Source organism: Phaenicophaeus curvirostris, chromosome 12 (genome assembly GCF_032191515.1).
Source record: "Phaenicophaeus curvirostris isolate KB17595 chromosome 12, BPBGC_Pcur_1.0, whole genome shotgun sequence".
Lineage (NCBI taxonomy): Eukaryota > Metazoa > Chordata > Aves > Cuculiformes > Cuculidae > Phaenicophaeus > Phaenicophaeus curvirostris.
In genome coordinates, this window is record NC_091403.1 from 14,270,420 (window position 1) to 14,294,967 (window position 24,548).

Genomic DNA, 24,548 nt, shown 5'->3' on the forward strand with positions numbered 1-24,548 from the left:
TTGTACAAGTAGCCACAGGCTAAAATCTAAACAGAGCAAACTACAAAAAGAAAGGGCTTTATTTAATATTTTTGTTTTTATACAGAGCTAACAATCATAGGATCAGTGGGATTTCAAATATTGAGACAGTTCCAAGTAAGAAAGGTGGAAAATAAACACTAGAAAAGTGCTTTGCAATTTGGGTTTTTAATATCACTCTTAATGGTTGATTCCTGAAGAGGACTGAGACAAAGGTTTAGCATCAGCTTTATTATTACTTTATTACAAACATAAAGACATCCCAAGCATAAATTATGGAAATGTGATCAAAGTAAAAATCCCTCTTTGCTTTGTAAGACCCTGATGCAAAGCCCCATGAAATCAGGTTTTTTCCTGACTCACTGTGCTTTGCACTGGCCCCGTCCCTTCTTGTTATGCGATGCCGAGGCTCAGACTCTGCTCTCAGAGGAAACCCAGAGCCATTTCACTGCTCCCCAGTGTCACGGTGGGTTTGGGTGCTGTGGCCCTGCACCAGCAGCGCTTTTGGCTGGGGATGCTGGTGCTTCACACGTAACCATCTTTCCAGCCTAAGCACCTTCCCTTTCCTTTCCCTTTCCTTAATTTGGTGGGTAAGGGAAATAAATGAGCAGGCATCAAGTTGCTAGATAGGATCTTTAATCTGCCTGCACAAACACAGCGTGGGGAGGGATGGATTTCCAAACACTGTTTGCACAGATGAAGTAAGTGAGTAGCTCCCCCTGCGCCACTGCCGTTTGTTTTCATAAGCTTTTAATTTCCTTTTTCCTAACTGATCTTCCCAGGCTGAAGTGCTGTCAGTCAGCTCAGAGAGCTCACACACCACTTCGATCCTCCCCAAAATGCCATGGGATGGTTATCGCAGAGAAACACCCGCACCGGCAGAAAACCCTTCCCTTCACCATCCAGAAGCATCAATGCTTTGTTGCCTCTCTCCCCTCTTTTGTTGCCAACTTAAAATCATAGAATGGTTTGGGTTGGAAGGGACCTTAAAGATCATCCAGTTCCAACCCAACCATCAGCCAGTTCCAAATGTCCAGTCTCTTGGTCTAATTTTGGGTGGAAGCTTTAGAAGTCCCAAACTGATCAAGCACTTAAATATTTCAGCATCTTTACAAAACAAGGAAGAAGAAGGATATGGTAGACACATAAATACCTGAATCCAACAGCATGGAAATACCCTGTCACAGCATAAAACTATTTCCTGTTCAACTAAAGATGGTGTGGATACTATCCCTGAGGTAGCAGCCATCTCTGGGAAACTGGAGAGCTCTGAGAGCTTGTGCCCACTATGGGTTACCAAAAGAAAAAGAGAAATCAGCTTTTGGATACTTTATTCCTCACTGTAATTTCATCTCATCACAGCCAGAAAAGCAAGAGGGAATTTTTGGATCTGCCTAGAGAAGGCAGCAAGTTAAATTAGTGGCATTATTTGCTTGGGAAAATGCTAGCGGATGAGATTCCTACCCCAAACACAGGTGGTTGCACCAAATCCAACACCTGCCCGTTTTATCTCTGTATAGAACTTTCTGATTCCTCCGACAAAGAAAAAGGGGAAAGAAAAGAAAGAAGAAATCTAGCAAGCTGTTGCTTAAATGTTCAAGGTGTAAAATGAACTTACTGGGCAAAGGGACTACCCACCCTTAGATAATTTCCAGCAGGCGGGCGAGGACGGGTGTGAGGCACCGCAAACGGCCCCCGGGACAGTTGGGCTGGCTCGGTTCCTCAGTCCAGGGTCTTAGAACGATGCCTGTACGCCTTTGCTGTGGCACAGCCCCATGCCCAACACAGCCCATCCGTTTCTCGCCCCACAGGTGATGGGGTTGTGGCCAGAGGGCTTGCATGGATGCAGCAGGGCTTTGCCCCAAGGCTCAGGAGGGCTCATCACCCCTGGGATGCTGTCACGATAGCACAAGGACACACTCCCAGAGTGCTCCATGCTCCTGTCCAACCAACAGCCTGGCCAAAGCCTGAAGGAAACTCCTTTGGAAAAGCCTCTGATTCCATGCAAATGGTCACAAAAGACCCAGGAGAAGTATTTTTGACACCTATAAAACCACATCCAAGCCACTGGCAGCAGACATGGACCTGCAGTCCTACCTGCCCACCCCAGCAGAACTGCACCCCAAATACAGGATAAAACCCCCGCCGAGACCAGACCTGAAGCTGTCCCCCATGCCAAAACCAAACACAATCTCCTTGTTTGTTCCTTTTCCCTTCTTGCTTTACAGATTAAACCCAGACAGACTCCAGGTGAGGTTTTCTCAAGTTTTCGGTTGGCACAGCTTTGCCTCTAGCCCAGCTCAGGCATCAATGAACAGCAAGAGGGGCTGTTATGGTCACTTCTCCAGCAAAGTGGCAGGGAGAGGCCAGAATGTGCCATTTTGAGGAGTTTTTTGCCCAGCTTTGGGGACTTGGATAATTCAGGTAAGATCACATCCTCCTGCTGGAGCTCCAGGTTTCAGCCTCAGCCCTTTGGGGCTGACCTGCAGCAGGCGTCTGCATTAGGTCCCAACAGTACAGATTGACAAGAGTGGAAAAGAAACCCCAAAAAAGAGGAAAAGCTACACATCTAAAAAGTAGTCTTTAAAGATTCACATCCATCTTCAACCATCTCAAACCAAGGCATCATCTGCGGTGGTTTAAGCCATGACGTTTCTGCATAATTATTTGTTTAGAAAAAGAAAAAGCTCTATTCTGGACACACTACCATGTTTCAGCTACTCAAATGGCACCTCATGTCCCTTTAATAAAAGGAAGTAGTGACAAATACTTGTTACTATTACAATATCACAATAATATGATATTAAATTAATAGCATGTTCACAGCCCCAGGAAGTCTGAGCTGAAAGCTAGTCTAAATTCTGTGTTCACTTTGGCAAAGGTACTTATTTGATGTGAACGTCAGCGTTACACACACACAAAGAAACAACAAAAAGAAAAGCTGAGATGGAGCGGGATGGCAGGAGGAGATTGAGATTTCTTTGATATGAGGTTATATTTCGAGCTGGTTGACATCTCCTCCTCCCTCCTGCCCCTTCCGAGCCCTGGCATCCTCCAGCTCCCAGGATGGGCTGAGCTGTGCAACCAGTCTTGCATGGGGCCACCAGCACTGTCCCCTCGCATTCCCTCCCCAGGCCATCTCCAGGCCCAGCATGGCACAGGAGGGAGTGTTCCCCCACAGTAGTTGCGAGCAGGAACCAGTCTGATGCCCACTGACCCTCTTTGGTGGGTGGAGAGAGGCTGTTTTGGTTTTTAATACATAAATTTAACCCTTCACATTTTTTCTACCCTGCAAGATGTCTACAGGAGGAGAAATTTAAATGGGCAAGGGATACAAACACCAAGCCTCACGAGCTCCTTGCTGTCGAGGTCAATGCTGTGACATCTGCTTGGCCCAGGCCAGATAATGTGACCTGGAAGGGCTGAGCCTGCTTACAGCTCACCCAGCCCAGCACCAGGACCCAGCACAGGGCAAAAGGTGTTTTCCATACCATCCTGTGTATCATATTGTTTACTCAGTTACTAGGGACATCCCGTGGCCAAGTGGGAAGGCGATGGGGGATGTTCCTGATGCAAGGGACTCTCCCACTGGAGACTTTAAATGGGACTCTCCCATTTAAAAATATAAAATTATTACTTTTTTTTCCAACTTAAACTCATTTCCTTTCCTGATTCCTTTCACTTGTCCTTGCAAATACAATGTTTGATTTACCACCACCACTGAGAGTTCAAGCCTTTAACCAACACACACGTTGGGGAAAGGGTTACCCTCCAGCACTGGCTGGTGGACATCCCTGGCCCCAGTGCATGCCCCCACAAACAACACTGGTTGCACACCAACTCACAAGACTGCACCATGCCAGGACAACGAAAAACCCATGGTGGCAGGTTGGTGGTCAGTCCCTGGAGGGGGACGTCTCACACAAACCCTGTCTTTGGTGTTGAGAGCTGCTCTGCCCACTCTGGGCATTGGGAGGGGCAGCCCCCAGCATCCTCCAGCATCACTGCCTGGGAGCCCTCCTCACACTGGCCCTCCCAGGGAAGTGAGCCCTTTTTTTGGCTCAGCTCATCCCCTGGATGAGCTCCCCTGGATGAGCTCCTGCTCACTGGAAATACGCTGGAGGATCTGGGAGCAGCTCAGTAGCATCTCAAGGGGGTTGGGAAGTGCTGTATCAGGCTTTCCTTGTAGGTGCTCCTGATGACAGGGTGGGCTTTGAAGGGACAGGATGGTGATGACCAGGTTCCCACCTCTGGGGAGTGTGTTACGTTGCTCTTGCTGGCATGTGCCATAAATCATCCTGCAGGGAATCAGCCTCGGGGATATATCCTGAATATACCCAGGATAGACCAAGACAGCCACCACCAGCAACAAATCCGGCCCTGCAAGAGCAACAGTGCTGGCAAGCCACAGGGCATTGAGCTGCGTGGCTATGATGGCCTCGACAGTCCTTAAAGTAAAAAAAAAAAAACCATGATACAAATCTCTGCCACACAAAACTCACACCAGAGCCCTGCTATGTGCCTAAAAGGTAAAGCTCATAACACTCGTGAAGCACCTTGCTTCATGTGGCGCTGGGTGGGAGAGGCAGGAATTGGGGAAGAGGACACATACACACACACACACGCATGCATGCACGCATGCGTACACACATTTCTATCACACTTGAGGTAGAACATTGCTTTCAAAGGTTTGGAAGTGCTTTACATGGGAACGACAACAACGAAACCAACAAGGCGGTAGGTACAGAGCGTGACTGCTGAGGTAGGACCAAGCTTGTACTGACCAAGTGCTACGCTACTTGTTTTTTAGAACATGAAGGAAGACGCAGGTAATTCTGCTTCCCAGAAGACATTCATTCCGGTTGAGGTAGGTTCTGAGTTCACTGGGGTTGTCTGTCCAAGTCTGTCAGTAGCCCTCAGGCATCCTTTGACACATACACTCTTTTTTTTTTCTTTTTCCTTTTTTTTCATATTATTTTGAGTCAATCAGCAAAAAAGGTATCCTGAGAAATAGCGAAAGTGTACAAAATCATCAAATCCATGGAAAGATGGCCTTCCCAGGCCTCAATTTTTGGAGTCAAGTTAAAAGGATTTCTCTGAATCCAGTCTTCTGGAAATAAAAAATAGATCTAAAAAGTAGTCCTAAAGCTGCTGATCCGGGATGCCAAAAGAAGGAGGCTCCACCGTATCCCCAGTCTGTCAGAGACGGGAGAGTTTGCCAAACTCTGTCAAGGAGTCTTTTACTTAGCAGCTGCAGGAAAAAATCCATCGTGACCAGTCTCGATAAAGCCATCATCAGAAAAAATGCATTGAGAGGCCTGAGAGAGGTCAGGAAGATAAACTTCACAGAGTTTCCAAGAGGCCATATACATATATATATTTATATATATATATAAAAATAAAGCAAAACAAAAAAATAACAATCAGACCGTAGAAATCTTCAATTGACCTGAGATTGACAACTCATTGTAAGGACATCACCAGCCATGGTTTTGGTTTCTGGTAACTCCTACAAGAGGGTTTGAGTCTTGGCAGTTTTATCCTTCATTGGTGGGACTGTGATCGAGAGCAGAAGCAGCAGGGCTGCTGCCAGAGGGGCTTTTCGGGAGGGGGTCTGTCTGCTCTTCGATGATGCTGAACTCATCCAGAGGGAGCGTGGATATCTGGGTGACATTGTGGGTGGTCGGTGGGCTGTGAGCTGACTGGAGAGAGAGAAGGGGAAAATGCAATGACAGTGGCTGGTCACCAACGCTCTTAGACATGCAGTTGTGTCTCCATTTTGCAGGCATGCCCCAATCCTCCACTGCTGGACTTACCATTATTCCCTTATCCTGCTGTTCCTGCGTCAGGGATGCTGGGAATAATCTCTCCAGCTCGTTCATATCCAGCTGCTTTCCATTCATGTCCCGGTCGTCCCTATCCCTGCGAGAGGCCCCATTCAGGACAAGGCCTGTGGCGCTCCGCTGGCTCCTGGGGATCTGTGGGGTTGACAGCTGCTCCTGCACATTTTTGCACATCAGCAGCCTGAAAAATAGAGATGGAGCCTGCAGGGGAGCAAAGCTGGTATCTCCGCAGCTTCCCTCCCCTAAGCCTGAGTCTGCTTTATCCCTGTCTTACGTTCCTTCACTCCTTAAGTCCCTCCTATAACATCACATCTCTTGGTCTTGCCATGAAAGGGCTTCTGGTTTACTGGGAGGATCAGGTCTTGCCAGAGCAGAAATAGTAATGCTCCCAGGAAGTTCCAGGTCCCTCGATGGGGACCAGACCTGATTGGATGTATTTGGAGAAGCCTGCTGGGTCTGTGTGCCTGGGTGGGAGGCAGAAGCTGTGCTGCAAACAGCATCCAGCATTCACAGGAGCCAGGATGTGCAATCACATGCCATGGGATATGCATCCTGAGGCGTGCATGGGAAACATCCCATCATCAAAGTGGAGGTGCAAGATGCCTGCAGGGATACCCACATGGCATTAGGGACCACCACAGTAGCGTGAACAACCCCTACCTTCCTCTGTACCCAAACATGAGGAAAAGGACGCAGAATATGATGCATGTGACGCCAATGTGGATCCCAATGATGATGCCGGTGGTGGAGGTTTTATTGTTCTGTTCATCCTTCATGCAGTCACAGGGGGGATTCAGCACTGCCAGAAGAAAGGGGAAAGGGGGTCAGTGGTGCTGTTTGCCTGTTGGTCATCCAGCTTCTGTGGAGTTCAGAGCAAAAGCTGGAGTCCAGGCGGTACTGGGAGCCATGTACAGGGAAGAAGAGAGCAGGGTGGGGAACTGGGAGGTTTTACTGCTCGTCAAAGCAGCTCCCCTGCTCTTGGTACTGCAGGAAGGTAGTCACAGCAAGCACAGGACTAGAAAGTCCATAGAGAGCCAGCCTCGTTACCTGGGCTTCCAAGAGCAGCAGAATGGTTTTTTACACGTAGATGAATATGAAAGGTGTGATCAGTTAGAGATTTCCCCTTTTCTGCCACATAATGCAGTGCTCATACTCTGCAGCCTGTCTTTCCAAAACCACGTGTCCTCCCTTCCTGGCACCAGTGAAGGTCAAAATATCCAGGAGAGTGGAGGTACTTGGTGCACCACATCCCACCCAATGATCACAGTGCTCAGCTTATAGTGGGGTTCATGGGTTCCTGTCCATGGCCTCACCTCTTGCTCGAGCTTAGGGGACAAAACTGGCAATTACAAGAATACTTGGTTTGTCCTCTCTCCTTTAATAAATAAGTCATGAGGTTGAACTCTGCTGTGAAGGGGTGTTGGCTTGCTAATACTAACGAGGGTTAACAGTGAGAAACCACCTCTACCTGCACCAGGTGCTCCCAGCCCGCTGAGTTTCACTTCGTCATTACTTGTGATGCTGAAAATAGATGAGTGGCTGAAAACGAGACGGGGGTAGAGCCACAGGTTTCTGGGGGGATGTCTGGCCTCACCACCTTCCTGCAAAGCAGTTTTCACAAACCACCACCAAGACTGATGTCCTGTCTCACCTGTCCTCTCCATGGTTTCCCTCAAGGACACAAAGCGGACAGTTGAGTTTCCATCCCCGTGCTGGTTAAAGGCGAGGACCTTGACTTCATACACCACTGATGCATCTGTTTCAAAGGAGACACAAGAAGGGCATTTCAGGATTAATCACTGTTGTTGTCTCCCCAAGTGGTGCTTATTTAGGATACACATATTTTATCAAATACACACAAGATACTGCAGACAAGCACCTGCTACTGGAAAATCATCCCAAAAACGTAGGGGAGAGCTGCAGCATCTCCCTTTCAGTGGCTGTGCAACACATCCCAGCTCCCTCCTGCTAATCATGACAGGCTCTCCCAGGGTTGGGAGGAGACACAGATCAAGCTGTCACTGTACTCACCCAGGTGGGTAATGTTGTACGTTGTTACGTTGCTGGGCAGTAAAACTGGGCCAGTGTACTGGGAGAGGTGGACCTTGCGGTAATACAGCTTGAAGCCTTCATGCTGGCCCAGTTTGATGGAGGGCTCCCACGTTGCCTGGACAGTGGTGCTGTTAATGACTTTAATAAAGAGGGATGGCATGGCTGGGACTGAAACAGAGAGAGAAAGACAGTGGATTGCATGTGCTTTTTCAGTCTAGGTGATGAGAAATTCCCCAGTAGGCTTTCCCTGCGGTCACTGCACCAAAACATGTGCTGGATGAGACTGAGAAAAATCAGATCGGACCAGATCCTGGTTTAACAGCTTTGGACTTCTTCAAGGAGCTGTACAAGTTTCCAAGGTTTTCCTATGCTCAGTTCAGCATGAAAAGAGGCTACTCTTACACTCTGGCTGCAATCTGATGCTCAAACCCCTCGGGTCAGGGCAGGAACGCAACTTTGCCAATGCATTCCCAAATTCCACTTTTCTGCCCTTGCCCTGAGGGTAGTGAGGACCGTTCAGAGTGATTAATCCCCCAGGAAGGAAGGAACCAGAAGGGATGGAGCCAGAGACATCCATCTTAAGTGAGTTAGGTACCTGCACTGACTTGCATGGTGTTCTTCCTGTCAGCTTTGGGAGGGAGGTTTGTGATTCTGTGCTGGGCACTTGGAAGAGAAATAGGACATCTTCATTAACAGCCCTAATTACCAGAGCAGCCCAGATCCCTGCATAGCTGTGGCAAGCACTTACCTGGCCTTAGAGGTGCACAGGGGTTCAGCTGGGAAGAGGTCCCTACTGCTGCCCGGTGTCACCGAGGCCTGATTCAAAGTCCACCGGGATGCCTTTTGCTCCAGTAAATGTCCCCAAGCCCTGCCCTCGTTCTCGGGGTGTGCTGCAGCAGGGGGGGACATGGCCATTACCCCCCAGGGTCCCCAAAAAGCTGCCTGGCCCCATCCTGCCCCTCAGCCCCTCTCAGCCTGGGCTGAGAGGTAAAGATTTGCAAACCAAAGCCAATATTCTTGTGAGGCAAATAGGGTTTTCCAAAGCTGTTTCTGCACCAAGCCATGTGCAGTGCTGGGGCACACAGGACCACGTTTCCCCCAAACCTCCTCCTGCCCCTCTCCCTCCCTTTCTCACACACAGATCACCCCAAGGCAGAGATGTGTCTAAACAGGACATTTCACTGCTGACTTTTTTTCACTTCATTTCCATAAAACACCCCCAGGCCAAATGCTCCCATGGGTTCTCCAGCCTTTGGCACCACTCAGAAGGTGCAAAGCACCAAGCACTGCAAGCTCTGCCCTGCCCAAGGATTTTGCTCCAGCACCAGGAGGGAGACGGGTTTTCAGGCTCTGCTGTACCAGTCAGTGAGCTCAGGTAGATCCCGCAGCAAAATTACCCAACAGAACAATAGCCCTGCTTCTCTAGCAGCCTCCAGGCTTTGAAGCAGGGCTGTTTTCCCAGTCCCACATGATTACAAGCTCAGAAGTTCCCAAATGTAAGGACTGCTGAGTTTGCATTAGGCCCATGCTGCTTTTTGTCTTGTTTTTCCCCAAAGGGTCTCTAAAGGATGTGCAGTGCAAACCGGCCTTGACGGTGTCCTTTGGCAGAGGGTTCAGCACAGCCATTTAATGAGCGATGGTGAAAAGCGGAGGAAATGTGGCCGTGTCAATCTAAGACTGATGAAAGCTAAAAAGGGCATTTCCTCCATTTAACAGTAAAGACAAAACCACACAGCACAACAGTTTGTCTTTTCACCAGCACTGAGAGCTCAAGCTTTCTCGTGAGGAGATTTAGGGGAAGACAAGACATCTCTCCTGGTGAGCAAGAGAGTCTGGGCAATCCTGTCCCTTATCAAAGTGATGCTCTCCTTCAGGTTGCAGGGGCTCTGCCTGATGCCCTCTGAGCATCTCTATGTGAATTCAGGAGAAAGGGCTCAGAGAGCAGCTGTCCTGGGTCAGGTTAATGAGATCCCATCCTGCCTGAGTGCTGCCAACAGTAAAAAAATGGCTTGAAGTACTTCTTGCTAGGATTTATTATAATGTGCATTTTACTGATGGGAAGGCCATACACAGCAATTTCTGGGTGCAAAACAGAGTAAATTCAGAATGTATACCAGAATGTACTATTCTCTCCGAGGCTGCATAGTTTTGTAATCCAATCAAATACTCCTTTTTTTCCCTAATTTTCCCAGTTCCCTCTAGGGTGAAATTAGGAATTACCTGGATCTCCCCTTTAAGAAACTGGACGCTTCCTTAAAGCATCATTTTCCAAATCACAGGTCAAAGCGCCACATAAAGGGACATGGACAAGGAAACACTGATGTGGGCCATCCTGATTTGTGAAGAGTTGGCTTTATTTTATGGTTGCAGAGCCTTACATTTAATAAAAACCACAAGAAGATCTCTCCTTCAAAGTATGGAATATATAGTATTTATTCAAACTTTGAGTATATATATGTATAATACTGATTATATGTTCGCACTCTGTGCTGTTTATAATAGCATTACACAAATAAGTGTATACAGATGGAGTATATCTCTGTGTGTATAAATATATGGACACACAGCAGTGTATATGTGCTTCACAGAAGTATATATAAGACATAATATGGATCTAATTTAAGTGAGGCATCTCCCTCATGCTAAGGGCTGGGATACTGGTTTTCCTCTTCTGTGCTGTTTGGAATTTTCCCCAGGTCATTTCAACTTTCTTCTTGAAGGCGTCTTTAGCCGAAGATGACTAAAGGAACGGTCTTCATCCTAGAGAAATGTCAAAAAGTCCTGGAGAAAACCCTAAAAAGCATTAAAAGACAAGAACAAGGAGTGTGCACTGCTTAATGAAGCAGAGAGTTTGAGATTTAAAATAGCACGGCATTTATGAAATGGCATAAAGGAGGACAGGGAGGAGACAGGAAGGCCTTCCTAGCGAGAGAGGTTTGTGGAGGACAAGGTTCACTTGGGTAGCTCTCTATAGCATCTTCCCTTCTACTTTCCATCCAAAATTGTCACTGGCACAAAGGAAGAAGCACCACACTTTGAGAAAGCGTTGGAGGCTTCAGCCGAGTAAGCATACTCCTAGCCCTGAAAAGCTGACCTTCCCAAGCTGAAACCAGCCCTGCTCCTCAGACAATGTCAATAGAACGTGGTCATTCAGATCAGTCTCCAGCTGACAGAATCTCTGCTGGCCACTCAGACAAGTGCTGCTCCAGCTCTGCTGAGCTGTGCCTGGCTAGCAGATTCCCCCATCGTGTCCTTTCCACACAAGGCAGGACATGGCACTGTGGTGACACAGAGGGTTCTGTCACCATGGGGCTTTGCACACATCTCTGCACACATCTCGTGCACATTGCACTGTACAAGGATGGCAAAACCAGGATGCAGGAAATGCTGTCCCTTTCTGAGTTTGTTTGCATAGATCCAGGGCTGCCTGAGCCCAGGCAAGTCACAGCTCTCTGGTGCACCTCAGGGAGGCACAGGGTGAAATGTGTTGGCTGTGAAAAACGTGAAACCTTAATTTGGTGATAAAAGCCACTGGACTCCGGCTCTCTGATCTACTCTCTCCTCCATGAGCAGAAGGCAACAGGCACTCGAGTGAAGCAAAGCAAACAAATCAAGCCAGAACTGGGGCTTTGAAATCTTTTTTTTTTAATCTTCCTACAAGGCAAATGCAAGCTGGGGTTGAATGATGTTAACCAGGCCAGCTTGTCAATCCTGAACAAGGAGCTAAATGCTGAAGCTTCACTACCCAAGACAAGTGTTTTTCAAAGGATAGCAGGGCAGGACAGTAATGCTTGAAACTTCAGCCTGCCAAGAAATTTATGATCCTCTTATCAGATACTTAACTATTTCTGTCATGACTGAGGGTAATAATGACAAAAAGTCCTCTCTAGCTCAACCCAGACTTCTGCAGAAACTCCAAGCTCTCTGAAGCACATCTGGCTTTTAACTCCAGTAGCTGAACTAAAGCACTGGGTCAAGGAGTTTCAAGTTTTGCCTTAGTCCATCCCTCGATCTCTAAATTGAAAGGAAAAACAAACTCCAAGGGTGACCAATTCCCTGTGGAGTGCCAAAGAAAATAAACTTGCAGGGTAACAACCCAGAAGGGCAAGGATTTATTGGCATCATTGCTTAAATGTTGTAGTAAACATCTGCAAGGGCTGAAAACGGAAAGAGAACTGGATCCCCCAGCTGGAAGTTAATACACTCTTTCATTTGATCCGAAATAACATCCTCACACCCAAGGCCCTCTCTACTGCACATTCACAATTACTGAATGCCCATGAGAAAGATGCAGTACTCCTAAGAAAGTCTTGGTACGTGAGATGAGCCAGGATTCAGAGGTGTTGGAGAGGCACATGAGTCTCTAGGAGAATGCTCCTAGAACACCAGCTGACAGAGCACACTGGGACTGGGGTTTCTGTCTGGTACCTGTGTGCCTGGTCCTGCTTTAGAGCACCCACTTTCTTACTAGAGAAGCTAACAGGTGGCCACATTTGGGAGGCTAAGTCAGGTAAAAAGTCTTCAAGATCACCCTAAATTCCCACTAAAACAGAAGGCTGCTCCAAGGCAGGGATTTGTAAGTTAGGACAGCTTAGCTGTATTGTGACTTGTCCAGGGTAAAGCTGAAAAAAATTTTAAAAGGTGTGGCACCTATCAAGCAAGAGCTATGAGTTCCAGAGCTGCTGGAGGATACAGAGATACTGCTTGAGCATGAAAACTGCATATAGCAAGCAGTTCAGAGAAAGTCCAGAGCAGCTGCAACGCATGAGACCAGCCAGACTTGCACTCCCCCGTCTGCTACAACATCAGCTATGAGAGGCAATGCTACATTTAAGGTAAGAAGCCAGCCCCTGTGTCACAATACAAGTGAATTTTACACGATATCCCAGAGTATGAGAAGCAGGAATGAGGAGCATCAACACCACAGGCTCTGTGCCAAAACACTTCGGAGTGGGTATCGGGGTGACCAGCACTGCTGCTACGCACAGCGGGTTTCAGCATCTGATGGTCCAAGTGTAAAGTGTTCCTTACCTTCTCCCAGCGTGCTCACCACTGTGACTTCTGAGGGTTTGCTGGCACCCCGGGAGGTGTAAGCCTTTATATAAAAACTGTAGCTGGTTGAGGGCTCTAAATCAGTCACTAGCTGCTGGAAAGTGTTCTTGCTAACAGCCTCCTGATACTCCATCTCTTCAGGATCTGAAGTGCAAACAAAGAGAGAACAGGGCGGCGTTAGACTTCGTAAGAGGTTCTGAGACTAAACAGATGTTCTAAGTGGTAATTTTGGTCCTTAACATGGATACATATCTGGCCACATAATTTTCTGCACGCTTTGCCAGAGACCTAGGTGGGTAGCAAGATTTGACTCCACAGCTTCACCCTGCCTACCCTTTAGGTACTTACAGCAGAATTACTGCCTCATCTTTGTCTTTCAGAAGCATGAAGATGAGGGAGACCATGGGTTGCAGCACTGTCTACTGCAATGCAGACCTGGTTTACCTAGTAGGCCACGCTGCTAAACTACGGAAAGGCTGAGGATGCTCTGGGTAGTAGGTAGAACACAGTACCTGCAGCTTTCCGAATGTGAAGCACGTAGCCAATGATCTCCTTGGTGTTCTGCAGAGGCTCTTTCCAAGACACCTGGATGGTGGTTGCAGAGACTGTCTCAGCCTTCACGCTCTGCGGAGGGCTGGGCAGCCCATCTGCCCAGAGGACTGTCAGGCGAGCGCTGGCTTGCGTGGAGCCGGCGCTGTTCTCGGCGATGCACTGGTAGATGGCTTCATCCGCCTGGTTGATTCCGTAGATGGAGAGAGTGCTGCATGGGGACACGAGAGGGACAAGCATCTCACTGAGCGCTCTGCAGTGGACATTCCTCCCCCCAGCCATGCCATGGTCCTCATGGCTCTGATGGCTGAGCAAGCCATGTGCCTCAGTTTCCACTGAAAGCTTCCAGGAAACTGTGGGCTGGTGCTTTTGGAAAAGGAAAAGCCCAGGAGGCGGAAGCTTCATTCTCTGGATGCTGTGACTGAGCAGATTGTCTTGACTTGCAGAGTCTGTGGTTCAAGTACAGCCAGATGGGGATAAAGGGTGGGACGGGGAATGACATGATCTGAAGCCCTGAATTCAGGAAGAGCCCAGCCACACTCCAGAGAGACCGCTGAGGCAAGTGCATCCATGCACCCAAACCAGCTTTAACTGGCTTAGTTCCAGTACACACCAGTGCAACCCATGCAGGCACTACACACAGTTGCTAAGCCAAGTCTAATCAAGAGCGGGCAGAAAGCCCTCTGGTGATGCTCTAATTGCATTATAGCACATTAGAGCAGTCTTAGGGTAACACTGGGATTAGCTGACTTATCTGGCAGGGTCACAGCCTCAGCTCCTGCTTCTGCATTTTCAGAAACGTGATCACCATGAGCCAAAAGCCAAAGCTTAGGAGCAAGTTGCAGGTTTTATCTGCTAAACCTCCGAGCATCTCTTTGATGCTGGTGCATCAAAAATTGCTCTCCCATGGCAGCAACGCGGACAGTTCCTCCAGCCTGTTCTTGGGGACCTCCACACCAGGCTTAGGTGCCATCTTGAGCCTCCAAGATAAAGACAGGCACTGGCTACCCTAGTGGAAAACATTCCTAAATGGAGGGGGAAAAGCCAGCGATGTACCAGCTCCCAAACGAGCACGTTCTTGAGCATGGTACCCATCTCTGTGCCACCTTGGGTAGGGGTCTTTAGTGGCTTGGTGGGTATGGGGACAGCAAGAGTCCTTGTACATGCAGGCACTTAAACTAAAGGCCCTTTCTGAGCTGCATGGCCTTCCGGCAATGGCTGGGTACAATCAGAGCAAGTTCAGAGCCAGACCAAGGTTTCACTGCCCAGTGCCTTTAAAACAACACCAACAGATGTTGACTCAGAAGTGATTATACAACACATTCACTTTATCTTGCTATGCAGCATGCAAAACAGCTTTTCTGAACAATGGTTGGACTCGATGATCTCAAAGGTCTTTTCCAACCAAACAATTCTACGATTCTGTGATTCTATGATTTTGTTCACAAACAGGGACCCATCAATGAAAGCTCTGCTCCTTCCAGGGCTTGCTCCCTTCCTCAGAAATCAAGCCTGGAACAACGTGATTCAATTTGTGTGAATGAAATGATGCTCACTACTGCCTCCTCTTCCGTTTTAGAGAATCACCCATACATGCACCACTCAGGATTAATCCCTATTTGTGTTTCCAGTCCTGCCCAGTTCGTTTGAACCATGGTTTGCTTTTGGCTTGGCATGAATGCTTGGAAGACCACGATGCCTCCAAGCTTCAGCATCATCTCGTTGGTTTGTGCCACAGCTAGCATGAGCTTTTTGCTTGCTATTTTTCTGTAAGGAATGACCCAAACCCAATCAAATCCACATCCCCTGCTCACTTCTAGGGAGAAATAAATTATTTTCTTCTCCTGTGGTGAATTCTAGGTAGACTTGGGACATGAGTAAAACCCAGGCACCCCTGCTGACCCAAGGAGCACTTCATGGCTTTTCAGGAGTCACAACCAAAGCTGCCCTTTATGTAAATGAAAAAATTGTACATGGAAAGTGGCAATGATAAATAACCCACCATCGTCAGAAAGAATGTTTCTTCTAATTGCAGCAAAATATTGGTCTTCCTCTATTAAAATTTATTATCACTCTTGAGTTAACATTCATATTTCTACCTTGCAAATTATTGGGGCACTGGTGAGTGCGCAAATGTTTAACAGTCATATATTTGTGTCCTATGCCTTTGTTTCCTTGGAAACATTGTAAAAGGAATATCAAATGTGATCATTTCAGCTGATACGGTGATTTTAGAGAATCAGCCCTAAGCTCCTCTCATTGCCACAGGCTCAACGTATCTGATTAAATGGAAGGAGAAAGGCAGAGCTGGGGGTGGGCGCAGGGAGGAAGGACCCCGATGTGTGGCTCAACTGTGTCAACAAGGGCTGATTCCTGGGAGGACAGATGGCAGAAAGCAGGATTATGCCGTCCAAAAGCTGTACTTGTAGCTCTGCACAAAGCAGATGTGTGGAAGGAGCACAAGCGCTTCCTTCTACCCCTGTCAATGCAGGGATTATTTCCACGTGGCTGCTGTGCATCTGGGCACCCAGGAGCAGCCAGGCTGGACTGGCACGCAAGTCCCGAGCAGTGTCAAGCTTCCCAAGCACAAAGCAGCCCATGAACAACCAGAAGTATTCAGGCTCCGCTACCTCCAAGGGTATTAATTTGCTTTACGCAGAGACAGGAAAAATTGCAGAGGGGAGCCTGGCTGGAAAAGCAGTGCAAGGAGCCTGATGGCAACAGAATGATGCTGGGGACAAAGATACACCCCCCTCCTGGGAGAACTAGGGGGTGAGCAAAGCTCCTCTCACGCAACACAGATGACGTGCCGGATGCCAGTGATCCTGGAGCAGGATAACATTTGGCTGCTGGGACCCGGAGCTGGGCAGAGCCTTGGACATCCCAGCTGCCTCTCTGCAGTGGTGCCAGGGTGGCTGGTAACACTTGTCATGCACAGTCAAGTCAGAAGAAATGACTAAAACACATTTCCACAAAGAGGACATGGCAAGTATCTGGGACCTTGCTTCAGGCCTCAAGAAGCGCATTTTGATTGAGATTCACAAGGCTGGGTTTGGACGTACTGTGCAGCAAGAGCGTCAGCCACCCATTACCTAAGGCCCATGTTACCTGGAATGATGCACAGGCAATGGGATCAATAAAACAACTGTGTTTCTGGCCATGCCTATAAACCTGGGTGAGGAGCAGAGACCATGTGGAGAAGTTGGCAAGTAGAACACCTGATGTCTATACACCATCTTCATGAGAATAAGTCTTTTCTCTCTCTGTTAGGCCCTCTAACATCCACAGGCAGATCTCTAGAAGAGGCTGCCAAGCTCACTGCGAGCCCTGGTGTGAGCTCTGAAGCATGTTGGTAGCTGCAATGAGGAGGGAAGGAGCTGGCAGTGAGTTACATGAACCCCAGCATCCTCTCAGCTGATACCTCTGCTGTGCATCCATTTTCATCTTAACTATTGACAATTTATCCTGCCTCATCCACAGCATCACCCCCTGGGATGTGGAGGACACGGCACAGCAGGGTCAATGTTCTGTCCAGCAGCTTTCCCAGGTTTTTCTGCTTTTTGTCTTATTCTTTTTTTTTTTAGAAAGCTTAAACAAAAGGAAAATATGTAGTTGCTGTGTGAGGACTCACAAAGCGTCTCTGCATGTCAACCATCTGAAATATGCAGTGTCCTTTTATTTCTTCCCATCAACAGGGAAAAAATCTGTCATTCTGGGACATCTGCTGTTGGAAAACTTTCCCGCAAGTGCCAGACTGGCAGCATCGTGAGCACGTCAGACAAGGCGAGATGCCAGAAGGCTTTCTGCTGGTCACCAAAGCCGCTCAGCGAGCCGAGGGCTCGATCACATCTCTGCACAATGCCCTGACAGGCATTGATGGAAGTGGGGAGAGGAGCTGCTGCAGATTCACACCCGGCTGAGCTGAAACGAGAGGCCTCCACTGCCTCGAAAGCCGCAGTATTCCCAAGCTGTCTTCCCAGTACATAGGCAATCAGGATGACTGATCTGGCTCAGGTCAAGGGTCTGGGCCGGTGACCGGAGATCGGCTTTCCAAAGGCTCCTCTGAAAAAGTCTGAGAACTGAAGGAAGCCTCTTCATCGATTCAGCAGCACAAAGAAGAGGGGCCCATCTGGAAGGATATCAGCATGCGCACGCACACAGGCTCACAAAAGAGGGAGTGTGATGAAATTAATGCGGAGAGCAGGCCGTGGCTAGCACCGAGAGCATTTTAAGTGCTGGCAGCTACAGAAAGCCACCAGCGCCTCATTCAGATGCCCTGCTCTGCCTCCATTTGTGCTATGCTGCACCGAATGAGCTGTTCCTGGGCTGCTGGCTGGTGCCGTGCTGGAAGGGAGCTTTCTCCCACCTAGTGCTCGTTGTTGTCAGCTTTAGAGAAATACCCTGTATTTGAGGTTTGCCCCATTCAGGCTTAGGATAAGGTACAAAGCTTGAAGAGTGACAGTCTCCCGCACAAATACACAGTGCACATCATCCCCAGCCCTCTATACAGATGTTCCTGCAGCTCCAGAAATTAAATATCGTGAAGGGGCGCAAATTCCTAGGTGAAACTGGGCTGTGTTATGCAGAAGGATCCGTTTTGGCACAAAGCAGATGACATATTTAGCAGGTTCTGCAGCCTGCTGGCCACAACCCTAGCCTGATTCTGCAGATACAGACTCACCCGAGCACAGTTTCTGGAGGGATGCTGCTGGTCCCAGTGGGGTACGTGGTGCTGTGAGGAGCCAGCCCACTCTTTCCACTGGTGCTGGATGAAAGGGCCAGCAGACCCTCAGCCTGCAAAGCTGGTTAGAGATGACGCTCCTTCTCTCCTTTATGAAAGGATGTAGTGAGGTAGGACAGGGATTTGGCTGTTAAGCATGTTATCTGCAAATGGGAAGTTGTAAATGGTGTCACTTTTGCTACAGGAGGCACAGCAGTGACACCATCTCAACCTGAAACACTGACCTTTCTTTGCTGGCTTTGTGACGCCTGAGTTTGCACTCCCTTGATATGACACCAAGCACACATGCTGAGCCCTTCAAGGAACCTGCTGCTGCTCAGGCACCATACTCAGGACGAGAAGAAGCTGTCTCAGCTCCACAATCCAACTAGATACCAATGCTTCGGAGGTTCCGGGTTCCTGGGTTTAACTCTGGTCCATGCCAGGTGAGAAGGACACATCCAACCAGTTCTGCAGCTCAGCCCCGCCTTGGAGTACCTCCCAGCATGGCACTGAGTTCCACGCAGAAGACCTTCAGCAAGTGCTCCAGTTTCCTCATGAGGTCCATTCCCTCGCATTCATTGCCAGGACAAGAGGGTCCAGCTGCAAGATTGTCTGTCCTCTCTCAAGATGTCCCAATCCCTACAATTTCAAAGGTTTGTGGGGCAAGCACACCACAAGGGGATGTACAAACCCACCCTTAACTCCCTGCACCCAGGTAATGTGAATGACAGGCTGTAGTTGCCCTGGGCTTGGTACCAAAAGGGTTGTCCTGTCCCAAGTGCTTGTCCTAGGATTAAGTAACAACTGCTATTAAATGCAAAGAGGAGTATTTTCTCTGATGAGCCTTGAGCATTCATGACCCTTGAAGTGAATTACCCAGAGCACTAAAATCAGTGCAAACCAGTGAGGAAGAATTTAAAAAGAAGACAGTTCACAAGTGAAGGTCACCAAGGGGAGCAAATGCCACCTGAGCCCAGGTTCCAACGAAGCCTTTCTCCAGTGGAACAAATGAAGTCCCTTAATTATCATTTTGTAAATAAAATCTTCTTGGAAAATCAATATTTACAGCCTGCTTTCTCTGGAGATGTTGGCCTTTGTTCCTTGCTATTACAGCAATATAAACCCCACAGTGTGATATACTTCTAGGCTAAAAATTACCCCCTGAACCTGGTTGGGTCAAAGGAAGAAAAGCCATAAACCTTTCAGAGTGGTAATTCAGATACTATTTCATGCTTCCTTGTAGATTTTGAAGTAATAAAGTAGGAAGTATGATTTTACACAAGCCCACAATTAACTCAGACAGTAATGGCCCCTTCCTCCTGCAGCCTGCTTTCGGGACAGGCTGGTGATGCCAGGTGGGAATTTTGCTGGAAATGCCCATTACACCTCTCAGGCATTTGGACAGTGATTAATCTGAATCATCCTAGGTACAATATGGGCAAAATGGAACCTCTGATCGACGGAGAGGGACGGGCCCTGTGGCTGCTGGGCTCCACCAAAGTCTATCACATACAGTGGAAGCTGTAAAGATGATCCAAGAGCTGAAGCACTTCTGCTATGAGGACAGGCTGAGAGAGTTGGTGTTGTCCAGCCTCGAGAAGAGAAGGGTCTGGGGAGACCTTAGAGCAGTTTTCAGTACCTGAAGGAGGCTCCAGGAAAGCTGGGGAAGGACTTTTTACAAGGTCATGGAGTGACAAGATGAGGGGAATGGCTTTAAATTGGAAGGGGGAAGATTTAGATTAGACATTAGGAAGAAATTCTTCACGCTGAGGGTGGGGAGGCACTGGCGCAGGTTGTCAGGGAAGCTGTGGCTGCCCCATCCCTGGAGGTGTTCAAGGCCAGGTTGGATGGGGCCTCGAGCAGCCTGGTCCAGTGGGAGGTGCCCCTGCCCATGGCAGAGGGGTTGGAACTGGATGGGCTTTGAGGTCTCTTCCAACCCAAATCATTCTCTGATTCTATGAAAAAGGCTCCACCAGCTCCTCCATCCAAGAGCATGGTCCAGCGCAGCATCACCCCAGCAGCTGTTAGTCCCAACCCCAAGATTACACGGCAAGAGAGCCCCATCGTTAGCTCCTTCAGTGATTTTTATTCACAGCTTTTAATGGAAAAGCCCACAATTCCCCACACTGAGGCTCCATGCATTTTTCATTGAGAATTACCCGCTATCCCAGGACTGCTTTTGATTTTTGCTAATCACCAACTGGATATTTTGTTCCCACCCAGCTGGCACTTTCCAAACATAACAACCAACCTCTGGAGAGGGCACAGCAGAAGGCCAATCTCTAATGCTAATGTGCCCAGAAACCATCAACACACCAGGTGATGAGAAGTCACATCTGAGCGACCACAAGGGAAGAGGTATTTATTAGATACAGACTATGAGGCTTATTTTACCGTGCAGAAAGGCTGGAAGTTGTTTAGCAAGTGACCATCTGATGTCATGCCAGCAGCCACATCCAGTCTGAAGTGAATCCAGTCCTGAAGTTGCTGTGCTATCTCATTGACAATGGGTTTCTGAAGTCCCCTCTCCTTGGGTTTGCAGCTACTGCATACTAGAGACAGTGTGGGGTGACGTAGATGCCAAAGGGCCCGTCACAACTTTGCGAAGCAACAGTTTGGTGGACAGACCTTCCCACTGGCTGTGGGTTTGTGCAGCCACGCTACTGACGAAAGGAGCAACGCCTTAAGCTTACAGGAGCAGAGCAGCATCTTGAACACACCCTGTTATGAAGGTCTGGACCTCACTTGTGGCTGTGTTCGTTTACAAGAACACAGTTGCTTATACGATACATTTCGCAATCAATTAGCACATGATATGATTTGGGATAATTTACTCTTTTTTTCCCTAAAAATCTCTTTGGGTACAGTCAGACCTTTATTGCCATATTAAGCAGAGTTTTAATCCAAATTAATTTTCTAGGAAACCACGTAATCTAATTAAAAAGCTCAGAGTGCAATTTAGTTGCTTCATTATGAGTAGATTTGAGATCCATCTTCACAAGGAAAAATATTTTCTAAGTTCAATAGACTAATAAATCGAAGCCACAACCACAAACTGATTCTGCCTGGAACTAAGTGGGTTACAGCACTTCGTCGTGCCCATGAGAAGAAAACAAAAGAGAGAAAAAACCAAGCTTCTGATCTGTTTCCTCCAACTCATGGCACACCCAGCCCTGCTGTACCACCAAAGGCTTTTTTCAGACTGACAGCTTTAGAAACTACCAGGCATAGCCTGAAGATGGGAGGCAGAGTAGACCAAGACAAGTGCGAAAGAAGCCAAAAGTTCAACATCGTCGAGTGCGATGTCCTTAGGGCTCAGCTTTACAATCGCATTACTATAGCTTGAGAAGATGCCACGTGTCAGCCAAGCCCCAGTAACTGGCTGAGCTCACTCAGCCTGCACCAGATGCAATGTAATCTGATCATTTATCTTGCAGTGGGAAAGACTGATGCTAAATTACATTAAATGACTGCCATAAGAAAACGATTACAGCGATGTTCACCGAGTCACAGTTCACGTGCACGTGTAGCACAGCTCCAGGCACAGGGACCTGGCCAGAAGACATGGCCATGACCAAAGACCCTACTTTTACTTTCCTCAAACAGCACAAAGGAATGATTTCTCAGGCAAGACATCTGGGCAAGACACAGAGCTGGATTCAATTTGAGTTTTGTCATGGATTTAAAACTCTTTGGTCACTTCTGACTCTGCTTTCCTGTCAGTAAAAGTGGATGCACGCATATCCCTTCTCCCATTTCTGCTCTGTTCATATTGTACGGCAGACATGCCCTAGAAACCCACGCTATGAACTATAAGACCATGAGCCTGGACTGAATGGCATCTGTATGTGTGCACACGCAAATTTCCCTGAAGCTCCAAGAACTTCCAGCTCAGAGAAAACGTCCACTGACTGAAAAGATTTCATTACAACTCACATCTTATCTTTCTTGCAACACACATCCTTCCATCCTTCATATAACAAAGCTTTAAAAAAGCCTCAAACCTGAAAACAAAAAGCCATATTATACAGAAACTTAGAAAAATAAACTCACTCATTGTCTCTGAGGAACACGACACAGTGCCTGCACAGTGCTTTCCAACAACCTAAACTGAAGGTCCAGACCCTCCAGCAAGGCTGGACAGTTGCACTCATGAGATGCATTTGTTAAAACAGACAGCAGTTATAACACCACAGACTACAAACCTCTACCAATAATTCAGGTTTACAATACAGGTACTGTTATTTTTCAGTGTATTTTTCATTCTATTTCCATAGAAACTATGTTGTCAACTTGCAATTTCTACACTAAGTGCATCCCACCATATCATTACCTCAGTACAAACATCCCCATCACCTCTCGCTAAAATGCAGTTATTTAGTATTCAGAGAGAACGCTCTTCCCCAGTGAGATGAAAGGCTGAAGTTCAGTACAAGTCAGCTTCCATGCAAATGTTATTTCAAATGTATTTGCATTTACACACACAGGTCAGCATTCAGGGCTTAAAGCGTGGTTCCTCCACTGAGGAATAAGTGGGGTCCCTGCCAACTCCAGGGACAACATTTGGTCCTTTCAGAAATACTCAGATGGTGATCAAGACAAAAAAGAAACCCTCATCATCAGTCAGAGTCTCATACTGATATCCTGGTATAACAAAGCTTTGTAAGCCTACAAAGCACTGCTAGTTGGACCAAAGCGGTGTTCTGGTATATCAAAGCTCAAGTTAAACCCACAGACCTGCTTTTGAATGCTAACACCTTTGCATTAGCTCTCTACTAATGCAGAAAATACATCAACACCTCCCCCAGTTCCTTTTCCACTGGAGTCAAAACAATGGCTTTTAACTCAGCCTCCCTGAAAAGCAGTATGAGGGAGCATTACATCAGTCTGGGGGACACGTGACAGCAACTCACCTTGCTTGCCAAAGCCAACCCAGCTGTAAAACACTCTCTTTTCGAGGTGCTGAAGCAGGAAGGCTGTTATCTCTCTGGCTCACTCATGGCCCTCTCGGCCTGGAGCACATTAGCCACCGCCCAATGCAACAGGGCTACAGCAAAAGCAGAGCTTACATTGCTAACCAGGACATGCTGCAGACCCGACTGCTCTCTGCCAGCCTTCACCAACCAGTCCCAAATGAACTACTGCTTCAAAACCATTGTCCGTGCAAAAGCTGAAGCCTGTGCAAACCAACTTGCTCTTTGTCCAAGAATAACACCTGCAGAGACAGAATCTGGACCATCAGGTAGGTGAGATCAGTCCTCCACACATGCAGATCGACACTGAGGAATGGCACAATCCAGCCACACGTCTCAGGCTGCCCTCCACTCCGTGCCACCGTGCCAGCTGCCAGCACATGAGGACTTACCTGTTGTTATTCTTCAGCTTAATGTGGTCGCTGGTTTCTAGGATCTGCCCGTTCCTCAGCCAAGTGATCTGTGGTGGGGGTTCCCCTTGGGCCACGCACGTGAAGATGGCAGTAGTCCCCGCAGGCCTGGAAATGGACTGGGGATGCTGCACAAACTCTGCAGGGGCTACAAGAAGGAAGGAGAAGCAGGATGAAAAAAGTCATAATGACCCTACTTTATCATAGTACAAAGAGCAATTTCGTAGCTTGAGCTTTAACAGGCCTTGGGAACACAGGATTCTTGGACAACCCACAGCATAGGCAGCAGATAATTATGGTTTGGATGGTGCGTCTGTGATCCATGTAATGCTGCAATGGGATTGCCCATCCTGCCAGTTAGGGCTTCAATGAAGGTACCTGAATGTCACTTCACACCTTGCAGGACCGTCACCCTGGCAGAAATGGGCCCTCTGCTATGGAGGCTTGCAAAAATTAGCATATATTGAAAGTAATGATGACAGAGGGCAGCAACTACCTGTGGAAATCAGAGGATTTACAGTTGGGAGAATCTGATCTTTTATCAATGGCAGAGCTTGAGCAGTGCTAAAGCTTTGCTCAAAAGACCGAAGCAGCATCAGCAAACTGCTTGCAAATGGAAAGAAATGCATGGATATGCATTCAGCAATCCGGCAGGTTGTTTTTTCCCCAGTAAATATCAGATTTGCTGCAGACTTTTCTGGTAGGAATAGATTGGGGAGCCTTTTTTTACCACAAATCTGCAGCTTTGGGGTCTTGTCAAGCCTGGCAGAAGACTCCACCATACCTGTAATTGCTGCTCACCTCACAACCAAATGTTTTCATATTTAACATGAATATTTTTAAACAGAAAGTGATTCCCCCCACTTCCAGCATGTCAAAATAGATTTAAAATCATTTATCAGAATAAACCAGTGCTACCAGCTTACAG

General features: G+C 47.8%; 1 protein-coding gene across 1 annotated transcript in view; it reads right to left on the reverse strand.

Annotated features, from left to right (window-relative positions):
- Positions 1 to 3,707: 3,707 nt before the first annotated feature.
- Positions 3,708 to 24,548, reverse strand: part of IGDCC3 (immunoglobulin superfamily DCC subclass member 3) — a 104,190-nt gene continuing 83,349 nt past the window's right edge. The window contains exons 7-14 of the mRNA XM_069866384.1: positions 23,603 to 23,768; positions 13,478 to 13,725; positions 12,945 to 13,109; positions 7,893 to 8,081; positions 7,513 to 7,617; positions 6,522 to 6,660; positions 5,835 to 6,042; positions 3,708 to 5,720 (exon numbers count right to left, since the gene is read on the reverse strand). Coding sequence (XP_069722485.1) covers positions 5,556 to 5,720; positions 5,835 to 6,042; positions 6,522 to 6,660; positions 7,513 to 7,617; positions 7,893 to 8,081; positions 12,945 to 13,109; positions 13,478 to 13,725; positions 23,603 to 23,768 — 1,385 coding nt within the window. The 3' untranslated portion in view covers positions 3,708 to 5,555. The remainder of the gene's footprint in view (positions 5,721 to 5,834; positions 6,043 to 6,521; positions 6,661 to 7,512; positions 7,618 to 7,892; positions 8,082 to 12,944; positions 13,110 to 13,477; positions 13,726 to 23,602; positions 23,769 to 24,548) is intronic.